The sequence below is a fragment of the Alligator mississippiensis genome, chromosome 14 (assembly GCF_030867095.1).
Source record: "Alligator mississippiensis isolate rAllMis1 chromosome 14, rAllMis1, whole genome shotgun sequence".
In the NCBI taxonomy this organism is placed as follows: Eukaryota; Metazoa; Chordata; order Crocodylia; family Alligatoridae; genus Alligator; species Alligator mississippiensis.
Window position 1 is genome coordinate 292,698 of NC_081837.1, and position 27,485 is coordinate 320,182.

At 48.0% G+C, this 27,485-nt stretch overlaps 1 protein-coding gene across 3 annotated transcripts in view; it reads right to left on the reverse strand.

Annotated features, from left to right (window-relative positions):
• Nucleotides 1–2,626: 2,626 nt before the first annotated feature.
• MYO1C (myosin IC) overlaps nucleotides 2,627–27,485 on the reverse strand; it is an 84,250-nt gene continuing 59,391 nt past the window's right edge. For all 3 annotated transcript variants that reach the window (XM_059717141.1, XM_059717143.1, XM_059717142.1), the window contains exons 14-32: nucleotides 27,248–27,339; nucleotides 24,515–24,609; nucleotides 24,260–24,306; nucleotides 23,883–23,963; nucleotides 23,588–23,693; nucleotides 20,885–21,002; nucleotides 20,558–20,671; nucleotides 20,296–20,372; nucleotides 20,125–20,193; nucleotides 19,833–19,917; nucleotides 18,999–19,158; nucleotides 16,466–16,549; nucleotides 14,355–14,448; nucleotides 14,194–14,249; nucleotides 13,539–13,674; nucleotides 6,902–6,972; nucleotides 6,136–6,233; nucleotides 3,743–3,842; nucleotides 2,627–3,136 (exon numbers count right to left, since the gene is read on the reverse strand). In XM_059717141.1, coding sequence (XP_059573124.1) covers nucleotides 3,110–3,136; nucleotides 3,743–3,842; nucleotides 6,136–6,233; nucleotides 6,902–6,972; nucleotides 13,539–13,674; nucleotides 14,194–14,249; nucleotides 14,355–14,448; nucleotides 16,466–16,549; nucleotides 18,999–19,158; nucleotides 19,833–19,917; nucleotides 20,125–20,193; nucleotides 20,296–20,372; nucleotides 20,558–20,671; nucleotides 20,885–21,002; nucleotides 23,588–23,693; nucleotides 23,883–23,963; nucleotides 24,260–24,306; nucleotides 24,515–24,609; nucleotides 27,248–27,339 — 1,710 coding nt within the window. In that variant the 3' untranslated portion in view covers nucleotides 2,627–3,109. The remainder of the gene's footprint in view (nucleotides 3,137–3,742; nucleotides 3,843–6,135; nucleotides 6,234–6,901; nucleotides 6,973–13,538; nucleotides 13,675–14,193; nucleotides 14,250–14,354; nucleotides 14,449–16,465; nucleotides 16,550–18,998; nucleotides 19,159–19,832; nucleotides 19,918–20,124; nucleotides 20,194–20,295; nucleotides 20,373–20,557; nucleotides 20,672–20,884; nucleotides 21,003–23,587; nucleotides 23,694–23,882; nucleotides 23,964–24,259; nucleotides 24,307–24,514; nucleotides 24,610–27,247; nucleotides 27,340–27,485) is intronic.

The following is a 27,485-nucleotide window of genomic DNA, read 5'->3' on the forward strand; positions in this document are numbered from 1 at the left end:
CAGCATTACTGTATTGTCTTCTGCCAGCTGTGGCAAGATAACCATTAGAAATGAATGTTACATCTGAAAGCCATCAGACTTTTAAGGAAGAGATTTCCTGCACTGTGTAGGGTGCACGTGGTGGTATTTTTCTTTTTTATAATTGTTCAAACGGAATTTTATACCAATGTTTAACTTAATTTGGAGTTTGACTTAGATTGAAGTTACAGGTTTTCTTGGAACGTTTATTATAGTGGTTTTGCTGTAAAAAGTTTCCAAACTGCTGAAATGTTGCTGAAAAAAAGACGGTGCTGGTAACAGTTCAATAATCCGTAGCTGTTCATTCTTGCCTACTTTCTACTTCTCCTCCAAGCAGGTTAGCGTTGAAGGTGGCATTGAAAGCCTGCATGCGTGTTCAATATTTTTTTTTCTCCCTTCCCCTTCCCCTCCTCCTCTCGCTCGCTCAACCTCTTTTGTTCAGTATGTGTAACTTGAAGCTAATTTGTACTACTGGATATCTGACTGGAGCCACAGATACAGAATCTGTATTGTTCTTACTGAAACACAGCATGGAATTAACATTAAACTTAAATAAAACAAACCTAAATTAAAAATGCCAAATCCTATTTTGATTTCATCCTTTTTTGCATTTGACGACCAACGGGTCCTGCCTGGGAGCCGAGACCAAACGCGGGGCTCCCTCCTCCCGAGGGACCGGTTAAATAGTGGGGTTAGTGTCGCCATTCCCCCCGCACGCCTCTCTTCGCACTACACGGCTTCAGTGGGATCGGGAGGTTAGCCTTCCTCTAGCAGAGGACGCGGCCCTCTTCCTTGGATCTCCCGAGCGTATTTTAGCCACCCTTTAAGCAGCCGAACGCTGGCCGCAGGTGCCTTGATGCTTTACCTGTGGCAGGTTAGGGTCCTGTGCCTTGCGGGTGTGGGGCGGGGTTGACCGCCTAGTTGAACTAATAGGTTAAACAAGCATGTGCATGGTTTGGAGAGGGCCGGTCCTGCTTCAGGCAGGGGGCTGGAGTAGATGAGCTCTCGACTGACTCTCCTACGATTCTGACTGCTTTTCTCGAGGTATCCTTTCCTATTTTCATTGAACTACCTGTCTCCTTACGCTTATGAAGAATGGATTTTCAAATATGCCCAGAGAAACACGAGGAATAATAAAAGAAGCCTAAGGCTAAAACCGGCTTTTGTTCTTGAAGTTTTCCGGACCGTTCGGCTTGTCCGTTGCCTGCCGAAGACGAAGAGCACTTCTGCACAATTAAGGGAGGCTTACGGTACCTGGATCTTTCACAGCGACGCACGCCTGCCTCTTAGGCATCACCATAATAGCGCGACAGAGTTTCCCTGCGTGCAGTAAGTTGGAGCCAGGCGCAAGCGCTGCAGGTGGTTTCAAAGGTGCAGCACCACAGGGTCGGAAACTTGCAGCTTGTCACTTAGTAAAACAGACCAAATTTTTGTTAGAAAAAAAGTATTTATTTAGCATATATCTGAGAGAATGTGGTGTACACAGCATTATATAGTATATACGCTACAGCGTATCCAGGATTCCTCACCGATGCAGTGTTTAGATACCTAGAGACCCCGTTGGCGGGCGAGGTGGGAGTTGGCATTTGCCTGAGTTCGTTCCAGGTAAGTAGCCGTGTGTTTGGGCTTAGTGTTTGTCACGCTCTTGCGTGAAGTTATACAGGGCTTTGCATTTCGGGGGGAAAAAGTGAGTGCGGGAGGTCTACAATTTTCACTTTGCAAGCTGGATCTGTGGCAGTTTGATGCCATTATTTCATGTACAACAGGTCATGTTAAGAGGCACTTTTAAATACTGTTGTATAAAAAGAAAATCTTACTGTTGGCTTGTGCGTCTCTTGCGTGCCCCCCAAGGTAACGTGCGAGTATTTTACAAGGTGTAGCTGGCATACGTTTGCTGGCAAGATAATGCTGTTGCTGGGCCTTTAGCTGTACTTAACGAAGGAGAAGGTTCCTTAAAGCTTGGCCAAGATTGGGCCGGTAGGAATGCAGGATTGGCGAGGGGGCTCTAAATAAATAATCTCTTCTGATTTAGCCACAACAGGTCCAGATCTAAATGGGAAGTGTCCAGGCCTTGTCAGGACTGGCTGGCAGCTCGAGTGGGCACGTAAGGTGCTGCTGGCTCCTTCCTAGGAACAGGATGGCGCGGTGTCTGGTGAGGGGTGTAATACAGCGGCAGCCAAGTCTGAGACCATCACAATTTGAACTAAGGCAAGTGGACGCATACTTCAGCTAGAGCAAGGGATGTGCTCACATGTGCGTGCTCTTTCGTTCCCTGTCCCCCACCCCTCCAACCAGGCCTAGGACCGGGGGGGTGGGGGGCGGCGCTGTGGAATCTGGTGGGGCAGATAATTAGTGCTGTGTATTTGGGGAGGGCAGAAGAACGGGGGGAACCAGAGTGCCAGGCGGGGTGCCGCAGAGGGAGATGCAGCAAACCTGAGGGGGGTGGGCAGGCATCATCGGAGGGGGGGGGAAAAAAGCAGCTGGCTTGAGTGGCATCTTCCTTCCTTCCTTCTGGAAAGGCCTCCACCCAAAGCCCCCAAACCCTACAAGTGCTGCTGCTTTGTGTAGTGCAGTGTTCAGACGGATCTAACACACAGTTACGGTCCACCCCCGTTACTCAGCATGGTTTAATATTCTTAATAAGCATCAAGTGGTTTCGGAGCAAAGTTCTTCATAAAACATTCTTTCTGAATACAGTTTGGCGTCACCTCGGTGGCTGCCGAGCAATGCTAACAGACCAGAAAAGGGCTGAAGGCAACGCTGTCCTCCCCCCAGCTCGGTTCACGGCACCGCCGAGTCCAGCTGCAGAAACAAACTGATCCGGGCAGGGGGCAAAGGCAGGAGATGGCCGTTTCCTTGCTAGGGGCAGACGTGCCGAGGCAAGAAGCAGATGTGCGAGTCTGGGAGTGGGCGATGTTGCTGTTGTTTAGTTTTGGTTTTCTTTTTTGTTTAATTGTGGCTCTTTGGTAGCGGCAAAGGTTAAGAAGAAAACAAAAATTAAAAGCCTGCAAAGAATCATGTCCAGCCAAGAGCAGAAGCTGCCATTTGCCTGGTGAAACCAAACGGCTCCTTCTCGTGGTGGGAAAGTCCATCATCGAGAATTCAAACGTGGAGCAACCTGAGGTGAGGGGGGCACAAACGAGAGGACTCTGGTTAGTAGTTAAGTGCAGTGGGAGCCAAAGTTACTCCCGTCTTGATCCAGTCATTCAAGAGGCCTGCGAGCCTTGCACGTAAGGCAGGATGTCACGTATTCAGCTTCAGCGCTGTCGGTGGAGGCTGGAGGACCCTCCTCAGACCAAGCTGATGCCCCCTTCCCATAAGAAACAGAGCTTCTGGGACCAGCTGCTGCACAACTGGAAGAGGCCTAGAGGAGCACGCTGCAGGCTTTGCCGCAGCAGGAGCACAACACGCACCTGGTGATTGAGGTGGTGTCGCAGACCTCTGACACCGAAGCCAAGTGACAGAACTATTAGATCATAAGGACAGCTTGGTCAGGGGGGTGGTCACCTTCCCACAGCAACAGTATGCCTCCTTCCCCCGCCCCAAAACGTGCTGTAGCTCAGCTGGAGCCGACGAATGTGATGTAGCTGTTCTGAATCCAGCTGCTTAAGGCAGTTACACAAGACACTGAACAGTCCTGCACCCGCCCGCGCTATGAAGCTGAGCACCTGCAAGTGAGAAGAGGGGAGCACGAGTGCGGTGGAAAGCCTGATGGTCCACTTACCACAGTGAGGTGGCCGTTCTTGGCTTTTGCTATAAGCAGCTCAGAGCCTGACGTGAAGTCTATTATGCCTTCTTTACCTTGTCCCACCGTAAATTTTATGCTGGCAGCAAAGAAACGAGATTTAGCAGTTCCTGCATGTGCTGGTCCCTGTCATTAGTCTCTATGAATCATAGTGCTTGGCTGGTTTGGGTGGGGTCGGGGGGTCAGGTCAGGTCACAAAGCCCCTGAACACACAGACCACAGACTCCTGGCAAGCATAACATCTTCTTTCTCCCTGTTGGCCACAAAACCGATGGATGCTCAAGCCACGCTGCAGACAGGCAGCGCCAGGGCTGATGTCCAGCGTGGGCATGTGCTCTGTGCCCACACAGGACACTGAGCAGAGCTGTTGCCGCACCTGACCCAAGCCAGGGGGCTGTCAGCTTGGCTTTGCCACAGTAGTCTACTCCGGGCCTTTGGGCAGTTAGCCACCATCAACATGCCTGTCAAAACCTTATCAATACAGGCAGCTGTACTGCTTTTTTTAACTTTATTTCTTCTATACTGAGTTGGATACAGCTCTTTCCTTATTCCCCCACTGCCTCCCAAAAACCCCCCAAATGCTCCTACCTGCCAGTTTTCCCCCTCTCCACTGCCCATCATTGCATCTCGCCTCCCAAATGATTGGGGGGAGGGGGGGAAGGTGGGGGGGGATCTTGCAGCAGTGTATACTTGAACTACTGGGGTGGAAACTTGGGGGGGAAGAGGCAATGCTAGGTTGAATTTTACAGTACATGCTGACTTTCAGCTAAGAAAAAAGGCACCTCTGGTATTCAGGTTTTGGTTTCCTTACAGTCCCAGCTGCTTATCTGCATACAGTGAAGTGCTGAGGCTTGTGCCTTCTGTGATGTGCTAATGTGTACACACACACACACACACATTAAATAGGCTTCCCCTCCCTCTTTTTTCTGATGAACACACACGTGTGACCCCCCAACCCCCCAAGTGTTACAGGCATCTAGTCTGTGTTGGCATAGGTATACAATTCAAATGCAAACAGTTTAACAGGACTAATATGGAGGATGTGTGTTTAATAAGTGGCCTTGTACCTGAGATCGTTTGCCTCTAAATTAACAATGTTTTATAGAGGCAGGACGTTGGCTGCCATGGTTCCCCTGCTTGACCTGTGACAGGTTTGGGTGTTGTGTCAGGATTGACGGTAGTCTTACCAAAAATGATTTTAGATTATGGATTTGTGTAGGTTGATTTTGCTATGGATGATCCTGCCTCTGGCAAGGGGTGGGAGTAGGGGAGCCTTCTAGCCCTGCTTCTCTATGCTTCTATGATACTACAAATACACTGGGGGGGTTGCGTGTGCATGTGTGTGTAAAACCATGCAAATAAGTAGTGTATGAGCCAGTGGAAATACCAGTGTGTGTAACAAGACTTGGGTGTGCATTTCCACAAAGAGACACAGCCCCATGTGTGTGACAAAGGAACAGCAGTGCAAGTACACACAATCACTGTCTTTGTATTGCATTGTTCGATACACTGCCCCCCCCCACTGTATTTGCATTGTTAAACCCATATCATTTATTTGACTCGTTGCACTGTATGGTTAATGGTGCAAATACAATGGGGGTGAGGGTTAGGGTACTGTGTATGTGTAACAACACAAATACATACTGTATATGTCATAAAGCAAATACATTGTGTGTGTACTTAACTATGCAAATACAATGACTGTGTACGTGTATTTGTGTGTACACACACACACAATATTGAATTGTTAAAGGCACACACGCCTGTAATTTAGCTGTATTGTTAAACACACAATGGGCATGTTTAACAATGCAAATGCAATGATCATATGTTTGTGTAAACACCCCCCCACACACAATGTATGTATATTAAAACACACCAAATAACTGTTGTTACACGAGCAAACCAATTTGCATTGTTAAACCCAGACACAACAGTGTACCTCTCCATTCTCCAGTACATTCAGTTGTTAAACATGCATACAACCCCAATGCATTTGCACTGTGTATGCACTAAACACACTGAGCTGTATCTCTGTGATTGTGTATTTTTATCATTGAAAATTATTTGGTCTGTTAACTGCTGTGCCTACATGAGATGATGTCACAGGTATCAAGTACCTGTAAGCAACACACACCAATCACTTCGTTAAAATGAGGTTGGTGAGGATGTCAGCTGTGACGCTTGCGGAGAGTTTTCTCAGCACTTTGGAAGCTACTGCGGGAGATGGAAGCAGCAACAGGAGCCCCACCGAGCAGTGATTTACTGGGAAGGGAAAAGGTCACTAAAGAACAAAGCCTGCAGTGAAGGGAAGGGCTCGGGCACCAGCACCAAGTCAGAGTTTCTGCTCAGTTTCTTCTTCCTTTACTCACCTGCCTTGATTAATGTTGACATTATCGACTTTGTCAGCACTCATGGCCATTTTGGTTAGTGTTTCAATTGCATGATCACTTTGTAGTACAACGTCCCCCTGAAAAAGCCACACATGGTCTTCACTCTCACAAAATGCATTTCACCAGCATTATTTTCAAAGTCCATGAAATTAAGAGGGAAAAAGCTGCTATTGGTGCAAGTTAGGCAAGAGATGCCTATCACAGTACAAATTCCACAACTGCAGACAATGGCCTCATTGCTGACACCTTTGTAGGTGCTTGAGGACTAGGTGCAGAGTCAAAAGGGTGGCTGGAACAACCCTCAGGGAATCTGCCCCGTAACACACCATGTGGGATTACCAGGTGAGAAGAAACACTGCTCAGAGACTTCACTGATCAAACCAAGTGAGAAACGGGGAGCTTCAGCTCTCCTCTTAGCACTCAGGCTAGGGCTGATTTCCTAGCTCAAGTAGCAGGCTTTTTGTCAGGCATGCCACAGATTAGCCCCGAGCTCTCCCCCAAGTGCCACTCCAATCGCCGGCCCCTGCCCACCTGGCTGCTGTTTTCTGCCCCCTGCCCTAGCTGTCAGTGCTGCCTGCTTCCTCCCTATCCTGCTGTGTGCCGCAAGTTGGTCACCTCTGTCCTAGCTCTTTGAGATACTCTCCTCTTCTCCCCACTTTGCTGGACTTTCATTTTTGTCACGAAACTTAGACTTGCACCTTACTGGAAAAGCCAAGCATGAACAGCAGAGAAGAGCATGTGCTACCTTCTGTTTGTTATCTTCACAGTGCACGTGGAGCACGAACAGGTTGTCACTCAGGCTGCTGACAGAGATGCCTGCAAAATAGAGAGGCCATTTGACTCCAGCATAGTGTGTAGCCCCATGGTGCTCAGCCTTTCAGAGTGGTTCCCCAGCCGGCTGCACCTTGGGCCACTCCCAATGGGGAGGGGAGGGGAGGGTGGAGGAAGAGATGGCTGCCAACGTGGAAGGCAGGGAGAGAGCAAGAGAGCTTATACCTGCCACACAGTAAGGTGCTCCCATACAGTGTCATACTCCCAGAAAAAAGCATCTCATCCAGCTGCCATGCTCTGGCCCTGGCAGGATGGGCACAGCCAGGGCCTCCGGCAGGGCTGGGGGCCAGGGGGCTGTGAGGCAAGAGTGTAGGGCATTGGGGGTGGGGGGGAAGGAGGGGGCACTGTGGGTCAGGAGTGAGGGGCACCAGCAGGGATGGGGGGCGGGGGGCTGTGGGTTGGGAGTGAGGGGCACCGAGGTGGGGGCAGGGGACTATGGGTTGGGAATGCAGGGCACTGGCAGTGCCATGGGTCAGGAGTGAGGGGCACCAGGGGGGTGAGGGGCTACAGGGATGGGAGTTGGGGGGCTGCAGGTTGGGAGTGAGGGGCACCATCATGGCCCAGGGGAGCAGGGTGCTGCAGTTTGGTGAGTGAGGGGTACTGGCAGGGCTGGGGTCAATGGCTTGGGAGTGAGAGGCAGCAGCAGGGCTGGGGGGGAGCTGTGGCTTGGTAGTGTGGGGCACCAGGGTTTCATAGGTTTCATAGGCATTAGGGCTGGAAGGGACCTCAGAAGATCATCAAGTCCAGCCCCCCGCCCAAAGGGCAGGAAGGCAGCTGGGGTCATAGGATCCCAGCAAGATAAGCATCCAGTTTCATCTTGAAAGTGTTCAATGAAGGCGCTTGAACCACCTCCGGTGGCAGGCTGTTCCAGACCTTGGGGGCTCGGACAGTAAAGAAATTCTTCCTTATGTCCAGCCTGAAACGATCTTGTAGTAGTTTGTGACCATTCAACCTCGTCATCCCTTGGGGCACTCTGGTGAACAAACGTTCCCCCAGATACTGGTGGTCCCCCCTGATAAACTTGTAGGTGGCCATCAGATCACCCCTGAGCCTGCGCTTTTCCAGGCTAAAGAGCCCCAGGGCTCTCAGCCTGTCATCGTAGGGTCTGCTTCCCTGAGCTCTGATCATGCGCGTGGCTCTCCTCTGGACTCTCTCAAGCTTCTCCACATCCTTTTTGAATTGTGGAGCCCAAAACTGGACGCAGTACTCCAGCTGCGGCCTCACTAGGGCCGAGTACAGGGGGAGAACGATGTCGCAGGATTTGCTTGAGAAGCATCTATGGATGCAAGCCAGCGTTTTGGTCGCTCTACTAGCCGCAGCATCGCATTGCAGGCTCAAGTTCATCTTGTGGTCAATGATGACCCCCAAGTCTCTTTCTTCCATAGTGCTAACCAACAAAGCACTGCCGAGCCTATAAGGATGCTGGGGGTTTTTTTCCCCCAAGGTGGAGAACCTTGCATTTATCGGCGTTGAACACCATCAGATTCTCGCCCGCCCACTTGCTGAGCCTGTCCAGGTCAGCCTGGATCATCCGCCTGTCTTCTGGTGTGGATGCTTTGCCCCAAAGTTTGGTGTCATCTGTGAACTTGGCCAGTCCGCTTCTGACTCCAGTGTCCACATCATTAATGAAGATGTTGAACAGTATGGGTCCAAGGACAGAGCCCTGGGGGACCCCACTGGTCACAGGACACCACGATGAGTGACTTCCATCAATTACTACCCTCTGGGCCCGACCCCGGAGCCAATTTTCCAGCCAGTGGATCGTGGAGGACCCAAGGCGACAATTGGCCAGTTTCTCCAAGAGACGATCATGGGACACCAGATCGAAGGCTTTTTTGAAGTCAAGATATATGACATCAATCTCATCTCCCTTGTCCAGGTGATAGGTCACCTGGTCATAGAAGGAAATGAGATTGGTCAAGCAAGACCTACCCGCAACAAACCCGTGCTGGCTATCCCTTAAGATGTTGGCGTCGGCCAGTCCATTAAGGATGGCCTCCTTAAACTTTTCTAAGATCTTCCCCGGGATAGAAGTCAGGCTGATGGGCCTACAGTTAGCCGGATCCACTTTCCTCCCTTTCTTGAAGATAGGCACCACATTGGCCTTCTTCCAGTCTTCGGGCACTACACCAGAGCGCCAAGAGTTGTCAAAGATCCGCGCTAGAGGCTGGGCTATGATGCTCGCCAGCTCCTCGAGTACCCTGGGGTGAAGATTGTCAGGGCCGGCTGACTTGAAGGTATCCAGCTTCTCAAGATGTTCCTTCACAAAGTCAGCATTAATGGAGGGCAGGGGATCACCCTCACCCGGACTTCCCGGCCCTGTAGCGGGCATGGGCGTCCCATGGGGCTGATGAAAGACCGACGCAAAGTACCTATTTAATAGGTTGGCTTTTTCCTGGGCGTCAGTTGTCAGTTGCCCCATCTGGTTCAGCAGGGGTCCAACGTTGCCCCTGCTTTTCCTCCGGCTCCCCACATATCTGAAAAAGGACTTTTTATTGTCCTTGATGCTCAAAGCTAGCTGGAGTTCAGTTGCAGCCTTGGCTTTCCTGATCTGCTCCCTACAGGACCGGACCAGTGCAGAATAATCCTCCTTGGAGGTGACTCCCATCCTCCATCCTTTGTAGGCCTTTCTTTTTAGCCTCAGGAGGTCTGCTAGGTCCCTGGAGAGCCAGGGGGGCTGCTGTGCCCTCTTGCTGCCTTTCCTCCGAGATGGAATAGACTTAGTTTGGGCATTGAGGATCGCTCCCTTGAGGAGCAACCACTCTTCTTGAACTCCCCTCTCCCTGCGGTCACAGTCCCTTAGGGCCTCACTGACAAGCCTCCTGAGCTTGTCAAAGTCGGCTTTCCTGAAGTCAAGGACTTGCGTGTTGCTGACTGACTTGCCAGCTTTTCGGCGGATGGTGAAGGTGATCAGCTCATGGTTGCTGTCACCCAGCTTCCCATCCATCACTAGGTCGCCGACTAGGTCATCCCCCGTAGCCAGCACCAGGTCGAGCAGCGCTTTGCCTCTCGTTGGCCCATAGACTTTGTGAGTCAGGTAGAGGTCATCCACGCGCAAGAGGAAGCTCTGCGACCGCTCAGATTTTGCCGAGCGATCCTCCCACGAGATGTCTGGGTAATTGAAGTCACCCATGACAACCATGGTCCTGGAGCATGCGGCCTCAGCCAGTTCCTGGGCAAACTCCTGGTCTAGCTCAGGACTTTGGGTGGGAGGTCTGTAATAGACTCCCACCATTGTGTCCCCTGTGCCGTGTTCCCCACGGATTTTAACCCAGAGGGTCTCCAGCCGTCCCCCCTGGTCGCCAATATCGGCTTGCAGGGACGCGTAGCTTTCCTTAACATAGAGAGCTACACCCCCGCCCCGTGTCTCTACACGATCCCTCCTGTACAGGGCATAGCCATCTATCCCCGTGGCCCAGTCATGGGTGGAGTCCCACCAGGTTTCCGTGATCCCTCTGACATCGTAACTGTTTGCACTGAGCAGGAGGATGAGCTCCTCCTGCTTATTCCCCAAGCTCCTGGCATTTGTGTACAGGCAGGCAAGTGCCCCCTGGGGGGCTCCTTCCTTGCCCACAGGTTTTACCAGGGCTGGGGCTGGGGCGGGCTCCCTTGAGTGCCATGATCCGCTGGCTTTGCAAGGATTGCTCAGCGGGCCAGCAGTGGCGGTAGTCCCCCCGTCCCCCAGCGGGCTTAGTTCAAAGCCCGGTGGAGCAGGTCAGCCAGTCTGGCTGAGAAGAGCCTCCTCCCCAGGGGAGAGAGGTGGAGACCATCTCTTCCCAGCAGCTCACTGCCTCTCTCGCCAAAGAGCGGGCTGTGGTCATGAAAGCCAAAGCCTTCCTGACGACACCAGCGCCGCAGTCTTTGGTTGACCACATAGATCCTCCTGTCCCTTCTCAGCCCATAGCCTGAGACTGGGAGGATCGACGAGAACACCACCTGTGCCCCCAGACCCTTAAGCCCCGCTCCCAAATCCCTGTAGCGCCTCATGACCTGGCTGGGAGCGCTCCGAGCCGTGTCATTGGTGCCCACATGAATAAGGAGCATGGGATAGTGGTCTGTGGGTTTGAGGAGCTTGGGGATCCTCTCCGCAATGTCCCGGATGCGGGCCCCTGGGAAGCAGCAGACTTGCCGGGCTAAGGGGTCCGGGTGGCAGATTGGCCCCTCCGTCCCCCTCAGGAGGGAGTCTCCCACAACAAACACCTTACATTTTGTCTTGGGGAGAGCAGGGGCGGGAGCTGCAGTTGGGCCCATGTTGCCTGTGGGGGCCGGCAACTCGGCAGGCTCTGCTGGGGCAGCAAGAGGTGCGTCCCTGTTGCTCAGCTCCGGCGGGGCAGGGGCCTTGGTGCGGCGGGCCTTAGGGCCCTTGACCACCTTGGTCCATGCCCCTGGCTGGACACAGCAGGACGTCCCAGAGTCCTCCTCTGGCCTGGAGGGAGACTGTGATCTACCCTCTGCCTCCCGGGGTGAGGGCAGAGGACTGTGGGTTGGGAGTGCAGGTCACTGGCAGCACCAGGAGGCTGCGGGTCAGGAGTGAGGGGCACCAACATGGCCCAGGGGGCAGGGTACTGCAGCTGAGTTAGTGAGGGGCACTGGCAGGGCTGGGGTCAGTGGGTGGCGAGTGCGGGGCAGCAGCAGGGCTGGGGTCCTGTGGCTTGGGAGCATGGGGCAACAGAATAGGCAGGGGCAGGGTCACCCTTCGGGGCCAGTCATGTAAACACTTCTTTGAACTCCGTCATTCACAACGAGCAATTGGCTAGTTTCTGAATAAGGTCCCTGAACTGTTTGGGGGTGGGGGGTTGTTTCTATTTTTTTTTTAAAGCTCCAGACCATAAGCAGTTCAAAGCCCATGGGATCATCAGGAAAACCATTGAAGGAAAATCAGGCTAGAAGGGACCTCACAAGATCATCTAGTCCAGCCTCCTGCTCAAGGCAGGACCATCCCTGACTAAACCATCCTAACCAAGTGTCTGTCGACCCTACTCTGGAAACTTTCCAAGCATGGAGTATCCACAAATTCTCTAAGGAGCTTCTTCCAATGCCTGGCCACTCTCACAGTCAGGGATTTCCTCCTGATCTCCAGCCTAAATTTCCCCTGCTGCAGCTTTAGGTCATTACTCCTAGCCCTGTCCCCCCTACAGCCAAAGAGACAAAAAAAAAACCCATCTCCATCCTCTCTATAATCAATCCTTCAGGTATTTAAAGACTATTATCAAATCTCCCCTCACTCTTCTCTTCTCCAAGCTGAATAACTCCAGTTCTTACATCTTTTCCTCACCAGTGTTGACCAGAGTAGAAGAATCACTTCCCTTATTTGCAAGTGACACTTCTATTAATACAGCCCAGGATGCTGTTAGCTTTTCTTGCAACAAGAGCACACTGTTGGCTCATATTTAGATTATGGTGCACCATAGTGCCCAGGTCCTTCTCTGCAGCACCGCAGCCCAGCCAGTCATTCCCCAGACTGTATTTGTGCAAGCAATTATTCCTTTCCAGGTGTAGGACTTTGCATTCATCCTTGTTGAACCTCATTTGACTGACGGTGGACCGTTTCTCCAGTCTAGCCAGGTCACTCTGGGTCCTAGCCCTGCTGTCCAGGGTGTCTACAACTCCACCCAACTTGGTGTCATTGCAAATATGCTAAGTGTACACTTTATCCCATCATTCAGATCATTAATGAAGATGCTGAACAAGACTGGACCCAGGACAGATCCCTGGGGAATGCCACTTGATACCCTTCCCAAACAGACACTGAGCCATTGAGCACTACTCGCTATGTACAATGATCCAACCTTACAGTACTTTCATCTAGTTTGTATTTCCTTAGCTTCTTAAATGAGGATGCTGTGTAGGACAGTGTCAAAAGCCTTGCTAAAGTCAAGATATACCACACCCACTGCTCTCTCCCCATCCACAGCACTTGTTACTCTATCGTAGAAGGAAATCAGATCAGTCAGGCTTGACTTGCTCTTGGTGAATCCACACTGACTGTTTCTGATCACTTTGTTCTCCTGGAACAAATGATGCTACACTTGTGTAGAGAGAGGTCTCTTGTTTAGGATATGTTAAATGTTTATCAATGAACCTTGAAAATTCAGGGCCAAAGGAGAGGGGGCCCTGAAGACAAGGACAAAATGGCAGTGGTTGGAAGCATCTCCAAACACACCTGTGCAAACAGGCAGGTGTTTCTCAGTTCTAAGAAATTCTGAACACTGGCCCTAGCACCGTTCATCTCTGTCAGTGTTTCTGTCTAAAGAAAAGACCCCGGTGCTACTGTGGCCCGTGCTTGGGATTCCTGAGAAATGAGCCTCAGATGGTGACTGTTGTAAAAAAAGTCTTTCATAATCTTCCATTTCAGGAAACGACAAATTTCCTTCTGAATGCGACTGGGAAGAAACTGGAAGCACCTTCCAAAAACCACCTGTACAGAGTTAAAAAGCTGTCATATATTTGAAATCTTTTCCCTCTCGGGAGCCTATCTTGACTGATCCAGAGTCTTTACCTTAGCTACATTCATTAAGTCCACAAAAAACAGGAGTTCTGCAGTTCCCTACCTGTTAGGTTAGCATAGTCAATTTGTTGTTTGATTTTGGCTTCTTCAACTATGAAGACTGCAGTCTGGGTGAGAAGCAGCTGCCGTGCCCTTGCCTTATACCCTTTCCGGTCATACTTGATCACAGGAACTGCATACTGAAAGAAGTGTTATCAGTTCCAAAAGCACAACTTGTTTCACTGGCAAATAGCAAGCGTGTGGAGGTCCTGATGAACAGTAAGCATGCAAGACTGGGAGACAAGCACTTTGGACCCTACTCAGGAGGTGTGCCATGGTTTTTCTGGGGGTTTAGGCAGGTCCTCAACTATCCCCTTGTGATACAGCCTCTATATGGCTGGAGAAGCTGAGCCCAGAGGGTACAGAAAGGGGTAAGACTTTAGAAACCCAGGGGTTAAAGGGCTAGCGAAGGGCAAAAATGTTTTATAGGCATGACTTAGAAGTTGACCTTTGAGTACAAATTCTGTACCACAATTTGGCCACAAAACTGCAGTTCAGGAACAAAGGCCACATTGCACTGAGGTTTTTACAGTTATTACCAAAGCTACCACTTAGTGTAATGCAGAACTGCACCGCATCCGAGATTCCACATCAGAGCTCTTGACAGAGCTCACCCTCTACTAAATCAGTGAAAAAGCTACACAATTACTAAATCTCACCTTTATTGTTTCACTTCCTAAAGCCTGGAGCACTTTGGTGTTTATGTCTTCATTGACTAAAACAAAAACCAAAGCAAAGATGAGGAATTGTTCTGTAGCAAGAAGAAAAATGGCCAGACCAGAGAGAAATGCGTCTGCCTGCTCAGATGAGCTTTACTCACCAAGTCGAGTATCGAGGAAAAGCCTTGGAACACTTTGAGGATAGTTGTCTTTTTTATCCTTAAAAATCTCACTGGCGATCACTTTCTGATCCAGCTGCAAGGAGAAAACACAAGAGAAATTCAGTGACTTTGTTCTCTCAATAGAGAGAAACACCTGTCTCCGACAACCAGTCAGCGAGACCTAGGTTGTATGGCCAAAAGAGACCATCACGATACTCTAATTATGAGTTCTTGAACAATATAAGCCAATTACAAAAAGCATTTCCTGCATCAAGCCTGTAAACTCTGGCAGAGATGCAACATATCCTTTAGGCAGACATCCAATCTCAATAAAGATTTCCAATGAGGAGAGAGAATCCAGCAGCATCTCTGTTGTTCCGAAGTCTGTTTACTCTCACCATTCAAAACAGGCATTTATTTTTACACTGATTTTCACTGGCTTCACTTTCCACTCATCTGACTTTATTATGGCTTTGAAAGATTGAAGACCCTCTGCCATCCAAAAATCTCATCCCCCACATACCTAGAGGGACCTATTTTATACGTGTGTTTCTTTGGTCTGTCACTGAAAGACAGGTCTGGCAAAGACAAGGCTGGGAGGGGACTAGGAACTGTGATACGTTGTTGAACAGTTGGGCTAACAGACCACAAGTCAGTTTTTCTTTTCTAAACCTTTCTTAGCTTTCCAAGCATCTTGTTTCAAGTGTGGAGACCAGAATTGGACATAATATTGAGTAACGGTGTCACTAACACTGTATGTAGTGTTCCTAACAGCTCCTTGGTTCTACTCCGTATTATCCTATATACACTTCTCAGGATATCACAGGTTATCTCTCGTGTTGAGGTGGAAGCTCAGGTTGAGCTGGCTATCCAATGTGATGTGACAGTTAACTCCTTTTCATAGCTACTGCTGCCAGGAGATAGTCTTCCATCCGAAAAATGTAAGTTATATTCATTTTAAGGATTCTCATTCCAGATTCTTAATTGTTTAGCATGCTACCAGTGAAATGGATCTGAATATCTTCCGGTTTTGATCTTCCAAGACAACTCAGCAATATATTTTAATATGTACTGTCTCTGTAAGTGTGTTTTGCTATATATTGCATGTATGTACATTTTTATATAAGCAAACATGTGGCTACCTATATATGCGGGCAACATTTTCAGGAAAACTTCACGTGTATACAAGAGAAAATGTAATCCTGTCATTTCCTTCGTTTAGAGTATTTGATTTTACAAACTTAACATTCCTTTAATATGGCCCTCCTGTGCTGTGGAATTCAGGGCCTTTACGGTGATTCTGTCTGGATGAAGTTCCCTAGCGTTTCTTTATTGTTTTCAGTTCATTTTAATTCCCAGCTTGACTGTCAGCAGAGTTTGGCCTTTTAGACCAGCAATGTCACTCACCCTGCACCCTAGGCAAGATCCGAATCACTGGGCTTGTCACAGGCCAGATCCACGGGGCAAGCAGAAGAGGCAGCGGGCAGCACTGATGGCTGCGCTGGTGAGGCAAGCAGCAGCACAGCCCTCCTTGGCCTCCTCTCACTGACAGCCATGTCCAACAGGGACGCAGATTATGTTGCAGGCCTCACCCCTGCTAGCTTGGCATCCAAATTCTCTGGCCCATCAGAAGCCCCATGTGCCAAATGGAACAGTTCACATACATCGGACACACTAGCTTAATATCAATAGCCCAAACCCTTCCCACTTGACCTAATGGAGTAACTGGTAATATTTGGAAGTAGGCTGTAGGCTGGCAGTAGGCTGCTCTCCTCTATGTAAGCCAGCCATTGGAGGACACGGACCTGTAAAAAAGTAACTGTATGCTTCCACTAACAGCGGAGCAAGTGACTCAGGATTCGGTGATTCAAATACAGGTCCCAAAGGGGAGCATGTTCTAGCAGGTCCAGACCCGTCTACCCCTGCTCCCCCAGGCACGCCCCCTCCCCTACGTTCCTCTCTAACTGCTTTCATATTTCCCGACTCCTCCTCCAGTCCTTCTCCTTCCCGTACTTACCCTGACACACCTATAAGAAACAAGGTTACTGAAAACTGCCTTCTGTCCTTTGGAAAAGGTGAGAGGTCAGGTAAACGATAGAGATATTGTCTACCTGCTGTTTCCACTCTGGGTTGATTCTTTTGCAGTAACGCCACACCATGTTTTGCATACAAAGCTGTCGCAAGAGTTCTGATGCCTGAAGAAGAAAGCAGGTGAAAAAATGAAGACTGTTTTAACAGACCCAGCAAAATAGTAGAATTATGACTAGAAGGGCAGAGCAGAAATGGGCACAGAAAGCACAAGGCTGAAATCAAAACAAATTTACCTTTAAGGAGGACTTTATTGCAAAAATTCTTCTTTTTTTTTTTTTGTTAAGACTTAAAACATAATCTATTCCTAGTCCTGCTCAGAGCACTTGCCCTATTTATATTCCTCAGTTTGTTTGGGATGGGTGGTTGAGGATTGAAAATTTCCTCTTCACCTACTCTAGCCAACTTGAGGCATCTGTGATCTAAGCAGCAAAAAGATTCCATCCCAAAAAACAAGTTTTAAGGAAAAACCTGATAATAAAATGATACCTTTAGATAAGATTGCATGAGCTTTATTGCAGCTCTATGATCTTTCAAGTTGTAACAGGACTGAACCGTCGACTCTTACAGAAGGGGAACTACTCTTTCAAGCACAGACTAGTAGCTGGAAAGAAAAACAAGTTTACCACTTTCTCCACCTGCACTCAAATGTCACTCCACTGCTTTCCAACCCAGTTTAACTGGTCAGACAACATTAATTTAGCTCAGAACAAAAAATTCTCTCAAAAAGATGTGGAAGTAGCTCAAATAGAAGTCTAAATGGCACCTAAGTATCTTTGTTCAGAGTAGAACAAAGATGGCCAACATATTAAGGAAATATTTGTGGTCCCAGATTAAAGGCACTGTTTAATAACGGCATCACCAGAACCTACAATTAATATTTCTTACTGAATTACTTCGTCTTGTGTAGTACCTATGTTATTTGACACATGTAACCACCATGCGCAACACATAACTATCATGTTTTGTTTATGTTTTTACTACCCAAAATCTGAGTCAAGCCCATTTCTTTACTGCTTATAGAGCACTACAGTTAACAGTTCCACACTGTGCCCTCACCAACACTCATGGGGCATGCATCCTCCATGCATCACTCCAATGAACTGAGCTCTTGCTCATGAAAGTTCATGCATCTCTGATTCAGTTAATCCAGAAGGTGCATCTCTACCCCACCCTCCACCCCATGTCAGTCACAACGGAGGAGTTATCAGTCATGTTTTAGGCAACAGGAAAATAAGACTGCAAAATGTCTCCTGGGTTATCAAGCCCAGTCTCAGGCAGATATTTATCCAAAATCTCCTCAAAATTGCCACCTCAGTCCTTTTTGCACAGCTACAAGGCACAGAACAAGGAACACCCATGATGTGATAGAGGTTTACCAAATTCTAAATGGTGCAGAGAGAGAGAGTACACGGGGACTTATTGTTTACTCTCTCTCTCACAACGGGCACGCTAGAAGAGAGGGACAGGCTACAACTAGACCTGCACAGGTTCCAGGGGTGGGCGGATGAGAACAGGATGGGTTTCAACACCGACAAGTGCAAGGTGCTGCACCTGAGGAGGAAGGGCCAGCAGGATACCTACAGGCTGGGGAACTCCCTTCTCATCAGCACAGAGGCAGAAAAGGATCTTGGAGTCATTACTGGGTAGTAGTGTTAAAACTAACAGAAGAAAGTTCTTTTTAAAAGAGTATGTCATTAATTTGTGGAACTCCTTGCCAAAAGATGCTGTGGAGTCTGGTAGCTTAATCCAGTTCAAAAAGAGATTGGATAAGTTCCTGAATGAAAGGTCTACCAGTACGTATTGAGGACAGCAGGGAGTGGGGCTAGCTCCAATTCAGAACTCCCCAAACCTCTCAATGCTGGAAGCTGCAATGGGAAAAAAGCCGAGCGTGGGAGATTCTGGACATGCCCTGCTCACGTCCCACCTCAGCATCTACTCTCCGCTACTGTGAGACATGACACTGGAGCTACGGTCTGACTCAGTAAATGACAGTTCTTATGTTACCCTACCACAGTGGCTTTCAACCCTAAGAGACTCAAGGCACCTCTCAGAAAATGTTAGTTCTTAGCCTACACTCCATTTTTGACTACAGAAATAGAATAATCTTTCTGCTGCAAAAGCTCAGATAGACCACAGCAGGTCAGAACGTTTTTAACGCTATGGATTCCTATTTGAAACACCTGGCTTTACCTTGTGAATCATATTTGAGCACCTAACAGTGCTAACATTGAAAATCGCTTCCCTACAACATGTTATAGGTAAACGCAGGGAAGAGGAGACACCACAATGCTCAGGTATTGCAATGACATTTTTGAGAAGTAACTGGTTAAGTTGGGTTAAATGTTTAAATCCTGGAGGCTGCAAGTGACAGAAACAATGGGAAACCCCCCTAGTCATACCCAGTTCACTCTCCTTTTCAGCATCTGCCACTGTGTGACAGAAGATACTGGCCAAGACGGGCCTATGGTCTGACCCAGCAACTGGCAGCTGTTATGTTCTTGTGCTCAAAGTATGCTACTCCTCGCCTCCACAGCCCTTGCCAATCTCACTTACCTCGCAGAGTGATGGAGGAGGGGTTGGCCAGGACTTGTCCAAGACATTCCTTGGTAAATTGCGCTTGAGGCTCATCAGGAAGGAATAGCGAATGTAATCTAGGAAGTATTCATTCTCTGCACACCGAGGATAGTTCCGGTAAATAAAACCTTTAATAAACCTAACAGAGAAGAAGGAAAGAGCAGCAGTAAATTCACCCTTGATGCCATCTACAAGCATTTAGCAGTCTGCCAATTCAATCAGCTATAGCTCCACAATGCATCTTTATATGCCCCTCACTGGTGAAGGAGAAATTAAACACTAAGCATACCAGGGAAAAAATTGAAATGTGATGGGGCTCGTGTCATCAAAACAGAAGACAAACTCTGCAGGACACGGAAAACTGGCCAGAGGCCTGCAAAGAATTGAGAACTTGTGTTCTTGGAGGTTGGATATGCATCTAGCTGGGGTCATTTAGACCCAGCACTCTTTCCTGCCTATGCAGGGGGTCGGACTCGATGATCTATTGAGGTCCCTTCCGACCCTAGCATCTATGAATCTATGAATCTACCGGGGATGCTAGGAGTGGGGAGGCCTGGAGTGGGTAGCTCAGAGGAATGAATAACCAGGAAACAAATTTCAATATACATAAAAATATTCAAGGCTTTTTCTTCAGGTCTCCTGTTTTATTAGTTAGCCCTACCATGAAGGCAGGGCTTGTTCTCAGTCGACCATGCTCCAGATACACACTATGGAGAGGGCTGGCGGCAAATGACAGCAATTTATCCTTGTTAATTAATCCTTTGTTAGAAAAATGAGTGCCAACAAAGCACCTGCATATTAGATTCTATGTACCGTCTAATGGTCTCCACTGCCCACTTCTTCTTAGCAGCTTTTCGGCGTCCCAGGGTCCCACGCCACCATGACTGGATAGTTATTGCTGAGAACAATGGAGAAGAGAGGAAAAAAGACCTTTCATTGAACAAAACTACTTATTTCTACACAGCCTTACCTATTCTCCTCTACATCTTTGGGCTTATTTTTCTTCCTCAAGCACAGACCGACTCTGTTCCCATTGGTAGAAACAAAACAGGAGCTTCTAATGATACAGGTAAAACACATGCTCCATTTCCCTGGCTCCTCATACCTGAATGTTTCATGTGCTGGAATTTCTGTCGCTGATGGAAACCTCTCCATGCAGCCTGGATTTTAGTGGCTGAAATTAAAACAGAATTTCAAATGGCGGTGAAGGATGGGACACAGAGAGAACAAGGCACAACAACGGCCCTCTTGTGCACTACTAGGATGTGCGACTCACCCAGACTCTGTTTCCGTATTTCCAAAGCATCTTCTGTTGCAAACAGAGTCTTGGGAAAACGGATGAAAATCTTTGTCCTAGAAATAGAAATGCATTACTGAGTTCAGCAGGCCACAGGGCCTTGCTTCCTGTACTCAGCACTCTCTTTGAGACCTGTAACCTGAATACCTCACCCCCTAGACAGCAGAGTCTTATTTAAACACTATGACAAAGACTCCTAATGACTCACATCCCCCCTTGGAAAGATAAAAGAATAACTGACCGGCCCATCTTGTACTCTTCCTGTTTGTAGCCCAGGTATTTCACCAGCACCGCCACGCCGTCATGGGGCCGCCCATCCCACACGGGCCACGTTTCTGGACAGAGAGATTTGTATCTAGAAGCGAACAGGAGAAGACACCTTAGAAAATAAGAAGTCCAGAGCTTCAGCATAGTACAAAAGGAGGGTTCAAGCACCAGTCCTTCCAACAAAGAGCAAACAAGGCTTTCAAGTTAAACAGGGTATACATTTTGCAATATACAAATGCCTGTTCTCAGCATAGACACAGCGAGGGGAAAATAGGTCCGTGGCAGTTATGGTAAAGCTTACCTCTGCAGGAAAACTTCATATTTCCGGCGATATGCAAACCCAGCCCTGCGCACTCTCAGATTCTCCATCAGTCCCAAGTATTTCACTTGGTGTCGGATTAGCACTTCAACAAACTGACCTGAGAGCATAAAATTGAAGGAAGACTATCAAACTGTAACTGTCCTGCACTCTAGAAAAAACTATCAACCCTTAGTGGTCCCTGTGCAGATGCATATACTCACTAAGGAACTCTGGTACGGCGCCAATTGGGATGGCTAATGGGAATGAGGACAGAGCAGGGGAAATTAGTCCATCTAAGTTGGAAGCAAAATTCAAAGAGCTTAATGCCGGGGGGACCGGGATAATTTCCGTCCCAGAATTCTGAAAGGACGTGAAACTGGAAGTCTAATAGCAAGGATTTAAATGTCGGTTAAGTCCAGGCTGTGACCATAACAGGGAGCAGGGGTTCATGCCACTTTAAGAGGAAAAGAGCAGAAGGGTAAGACCTGTGCAGGCAGGGGAGCAAAGCCAGCTGCTAGAAAATAAGCAATCCAGAGACAGCAAGGATAGGAACTACCAGACGGAGTGGCTATCCTGGAGCTAGCTGCACTGCAACAGGCAACAAGAGACAGAGCTCAGAGGAAGAGACATAAGCCCAACTGCAGGACCAGAGAATTAAGTCTGGCCCTGACCTCTGGGAGAGAGGAGCTCCTGACAGCACAGACTGCTATAATGGAAGCTAAAGATCCAAGAAGGTACCCTGAAGGGTGGAGACAGCTGACTGGGGTAGGGTTTGACAGTGACATAGGGACCCAAGGTAGAGTCTTAAACTTTAAGTTAGAGACCAACTGGTTCGGGGTTTGTTTTATTGGGCTAAGGGTTTGGGTTGGGGGGCGGGAGGCTGGAAGGCACTCCCTGCCGTGAGGGGCTGAGGCCAAGACGGAGCCCTGCAGGGATCTGGCACCCAGTGAAATGCATGGGCTAAAGCCAGGTGATTCACCGGCTCAAGGCTGAGGCTCTGCAGGCTTGGGGACCTGGGGGTACGAAGGCCACAACTGGTGCCCATAAGGCAAGCTCAGTGCTAGCAGAGAGCAAAATAGTCCTTATTAGTAGGCTGGGGGCCCAGTGATGAGTAGGACTGAGGTATGGCTAAGTAAGTTAGTTGGACTAAGGGCAGCACCACCAGGATCACTCCAGGGCTCTGGGGAAGCCTCCCAGCTTCATGTAGCATTTACATCAAGGCGTGGCATGAGAAACAGCAGTGGGGCAGGATCCGTGTGGCCACCGGGAGGCATTATGGCCACCTGCAGGGGCCAGTCCTCTCACAGTGACCATCTGACTGGAGAACAGCAAATGAAGAACTTGTACTTAACAAGAAGGAAAAAAAAACAAGCAGGCAAGTGCAGACCTGTTACTCTCATCTCAATCCTATGCAAGGCTTTGGACTGTAGAGATGACAAGGGACAACTGGATAATCTAATTTCTTGTACAACACAGGACACATGCACGCAAAATCCTTTTGGAGTCTCACCAGACAGAAACTAGGTAAAAAATCAGAACTGGAAAACACTAAGCACTGCTGATCATTATCTCACTACATCTGCAGGGCTGAAGAAGAGTAAGATGCAGGACAGGATGTATATTCAGGGACCCGGGCTTCCTGGCTGCCGTGAAAAAAACCAACAGATTTTCTCTTTTAAAGGAGAAAAGTGTGGATTTTCTCGTTTGAAGGAGAAAAATGCAAGAAACTGAGGGTTTCCCCTTGAAGGCTGACATGGTTCCAGTCTGCAAGGGGTTGCCACGTACATGCGTGCACACAGTGCGGTGGTGAGCAGCTCCCTCCAGGTAAGTCTATGGGGGTGTGGGGCACAGGTGATGGGGCAAGGAGGTGGCAGGGGGGCACAGGCAACGCAGCAGGGGGTGGAGGAGAATGTGCTCCCCCAGATTTCTGTGCCCGCACTGGGTGCAGAAATGGGGGGGAGGGGCGCGCGCGGCAGCAGCACATTCCCCCCTTGCCACCATGTTGCCTGTGCTCCCCTGGCCACGCATCACCTGTGCCCACACCCCACCTTCCCCCAAACACCCACTCCATTCCCCACAAGTTGGGGGACTGGGGGTGGGGGGCCGTGGGTCGGGAGTGAGGGGCACCAGCATGGGCAAGGCACTGGTATATCGGGGCTGCTCAGTGCCCCAAAGCATCAGGAGCAACAGCTGCAGCTGGACCCATGCCCTGGTGAGCGAATGGTCAGAGGGGAGCTCTGATTTTACATGGTAAAAAGACCCAAATCAAATGCCAAAATGTACAGGTATTTAGAATGTATTCGATTCTAACGATTGGGGCACAGGTAGGCTTCCGATCTGCTTTAAAACTGTAAATATAACTGTAAAACATTGTGTTCCACTGATACTTATATATACAGTGGTGTTTCATTTTAATCACGGAAAAACATGAAGTTTGGGGGGTTTTTAATCAGAAAAATTGGGATTTCAGAGAATTTGGGATTTTTAAACACAGAAACTAGGATCCCTTTTATCAACATGTCATCCACAAAAGACATAAAGTTACATTACACTGAAATGTTTCACTTTATGTAACCAGAATTTGAACCATCTGTATTTTTGACTCCTGTCACCAAGTTACAGCTTTTGGAATAAATCCCCCACCACATCTATAATGGGGAAGTGCCTGGAAAACAGGCAGGGCCAGGAAGTGCCAAACCTTACCCGCTTGTTTCGAATCGTTAGGTTTGATGCAGCGAATGTAAGATGGCTCCTTGGACATCAGAATTTCCATTAGTTTCGACAGGCTGTTCTTAAACTGAGTTGCCGCCTAGGTGGGAGAAGAACAGAAGACTGATGTATGAAGTTACCATTTAGGGCTAGTAATGTTGACGTTGCACCAGACACACGTGGCTAAGAACCTGTCTCCCAATTTTAAATGTAAGAGGTCATTTTTAGAAGACTGCCGCAGGCAGAAGGCACGCCTGGGGACTTCTCCAATTCCAGCGGTTACTCTTACCGTTTCAGGTCTCTTTTTGTCTGTCAGCTCCGTCCTCTCAAAACACTGGTTCACAATGGGATTCTCAGAGTTGCACATGGTCTAGAAAGAAAAAGGAGAGGACATTTTTAAACCTAAACTGGACAAGGTACCAAAGTCTGTATTTTACAGAATAGGCAACTACATGGGAGTTGAGTACAGAAAAAACAGAGCAGATTTCATCAAAGATAAACCCCAGTAATAACACACTTTGAGCACCTCAGGTTCTGCCACACAACAGGCCTATGGACCGCGCATCCTGAAGATGAACAGATCAAACAGAAATATCAAACCACTAGAGCCGTTTCAATTCTGCTCCTGACGGGCAACAGAACAAGCGACGCTCAGTCCATCCTCACCTCCTTCAGGTTCCGAAACAGAAGGTCATTGTTTTTATCCAGAAATCCTAGAAAGACCAAAAAATAAATAAAAAAAAATAACGCAAGATGTGGAAGTAAGAAATTACTGAAATTACATAGCTACCTATTAGCTGACTGTTAATTTTTGAGTCAGCAATTCTGCATGAACTTGGAAGAAGGGCAAGGAGTAGGGGGTCGGAGCAGGTGAAAATATATAATAAGGGGCCTTGGTGCGATTGGTTGCATCAGATTTACCTGAGACACTGTAGGTGACCTCGCCCGCGTAGTGCAAGAGACGAAATTCTTCACGGCCTAGCGACTTGCGAGTCTTCTGGTCAGCCAGCTTGTGTCTGCGGAGGAAGAAGTCAAGGCTTTGCAAAGAGACACCATTAGCCTTGGGGAGGGCTCATCCTTGAGTACTACTGATATCACCCGGAAAACACCCTGATCATGGGATTGGAACAGAGGACGAGAAGCTGACATTTTACTTATCTTTAAAGGATAACAATAAAAAGCAACAAGTCTCAGAAATCTACACAGATGTGTTCCAGAAACAAGCAGCCAGCTCCCAAGGCAAGGCAGCATTACTCTGTGTGCATGTAAAACTACAAACGGAGCCAGAAAGCACCAAAGGAGTCTGACACTGAAACACAGAGTGATCAGAGACCTGAGGCTGGGAGGGGATAATGGGGGCACCACTACCATTCAGACCTTGAGCTAAACAATCACAATACTTGAACACGAGTGGAAGAAAACCTAGTTTTCATTGAAGGTGCAGTTTGGAAATGACCACTATAAGAATGGCAGGAGCCATCTGAAGGATAAAGTGAAGCAACTTAAAATTATGACGTTAGCATGGCAGTTATGAGCAGAGTGTCAAAAGGGATGCATCTTTCAGGACACCAGCCAGGTGGCAGAGAGATACTGTGGTGGATACGAAACGATAAGACACACCAACTCCAATTCCATAACAATTCCAACATCGTTTAAGCTGCTCTAAAATTCACAGATTTCTGACCATCTATAAAGGCAAAATCCCACTCCCTACTCTGTTTATTTTTGGCTGATTTTCCTGTCGCATCTCAGATTTGTGTAGATGTGTATGCTCTCTTGACCATGTGCTTTGACTTTATTCAGTGACTGTATTAACTCAATCCTTCAGTGATAGTAAAAATGTATTTTAAAACTCTCATGTTCCTTGTTATCCGAGGACCCTCACTAACAATAATCTTTGGATTCTCACTGCTCTTGGACCTACACTGCAGACCTCCCCTTGTACAAGATGATTCTCTTCTCTCAAAACATGTTATAGTTACTTTTATTATCCCTGCGGACAAGTTTAGATATCAATCTTAATTTCAAGATTGCCCAAACTTTGGAGATCACATAAGGGAAGCCAACAAAAGAGTTTAGCAGAAACACTGGTTTTCCTTGATGTGACTGTACTCACTTTAGACAGCCTTTTCCCACACAAGGCAACCTAATCATCATATCCAAAAACCTGAAGGAACAGTGACCCCAGACTGAATCTGCTATGCAATAAAAGCAAGCAGAAGAGTCAATCGGAGGACATATTTCAGACAAGGGATCAGACAGGGCCTCTGAGAAAGGATTGTCTCTCTAATCTAAACAATTTAGTGAGGATAAGGAATATAATCACCTATAAACCTATAATGGGATCCACCTCAGCCACAGGTGTGCCTGTCTTATGGCAATGTCTTCCCTCAGCTGAAATGAAGCTTTAGGAACAAACTTCAGAGGATGAACTGATCAACTGGACTGAATGTATTAATGGCCTCGGAGCAGTGCTTGGGAAAGGGCACAAAATGACCTTTTTCTGGGGATATGAATGGGATGTCCATCAATTCAACTAGAATTAAACTGAAGCCCTAACAGGGCAGATGCTCTTTGACTAGGAGGAAGACATGATCAAGACTTTTCAGAAACTATAACACTATAGGGGATCAAAATATGGGGTAGCTTTGGACTAGAGATGAGGTGTGAAACAAATTACTGCTAGATGCACTCTGAGCTGACAGGGTGCCTAAGCAAAGCTGGTGGAACAAAGTTTTGGAACTGTGTTTTATATGAATATAAATGAATTTCAGCAGTATAGTTGCTAAAAAGGTCAGCTTCTTCCAAAGGGAGGCCTTGTGCGATCAAGTAGACCTTCCAAGGAATCTGAGATGCCTGTAGCCATGCCGAGCATCTCCTGGCAGTAGCCATATCAGGTGCATCAAGCACAGCCAGAGGGAAGTTTTAGCAGTAAACTAACCTTCAGCCATAAAACAAACTTCTTGGTATGCTCTTGAGGTTGCTTAGCTAGGAGATTTGTGGGCCTGTCCTAAAGAGGCAACTGCATCGGTCAAGCAAGACAACTATATTTGAAGAGCGTTGGTAGATGACACTTTTAAACCAAATCGCTCAGTGTCTTGGGATTGTACTCATGAAGATCTTAGATGAGAACCTATTGTTTTCAACACGCAGGCTTACTGGTTATACAAGCAAACTCTTGAGAGAGAAAAGGCTTTTTTGTGAAATCTTTTATTGGACCAACTGTCAGCCGAACCGAAACAATGTAGTGAGAATAAGGAATAATGATCACCTATAGGCGGCCTTTTTTTCTCATTCCTCCCACACCTCCTAATAAGACAGACTCAGTCTAAATTGAGAATGCAGTAGTTCTGAAACCACATACTCTCATAAAAACTTACCACCATCATCATCTTCCCCCCTGCCAACTTTGCATGTGTTTGCTTCTTTGTTATACCCATCTACATCTCAATTTTTGGGGTGGGGAAAAAATCTTAGGCTTTTATTCAAAGTGCAGGACCACTGGAGCTTCAATCTTACTAGGATGTCTGGGTGCTACTATAATATGCATAAGTAAGTAGTGGTACAGCAGTACTTGAGTAATGAAAACCCTCAAGCTCTATTCCATGCTTGGTTACTCCTCACAGAACTGGAAACAACTAGATAAGCACTCACGTGAGAAAATGGGGGTGATTCTTCACTGTTTCCTCCAGCTTCTCCAAAAACGTCATATCTGTGGCATCGCCAGGTCTCAAACATTCTTCATCCTATAGAGAAAGAATTGGCAACTACAGTCAATTTGCAGAAGCATATATATTCTAGCACAGATTTCATTCCATGTGTGTCAGCATACAAGCCAGAACCACACCATCTCACTGAAATGGCACACCCAGTCTGTACCAGCGAACACTGC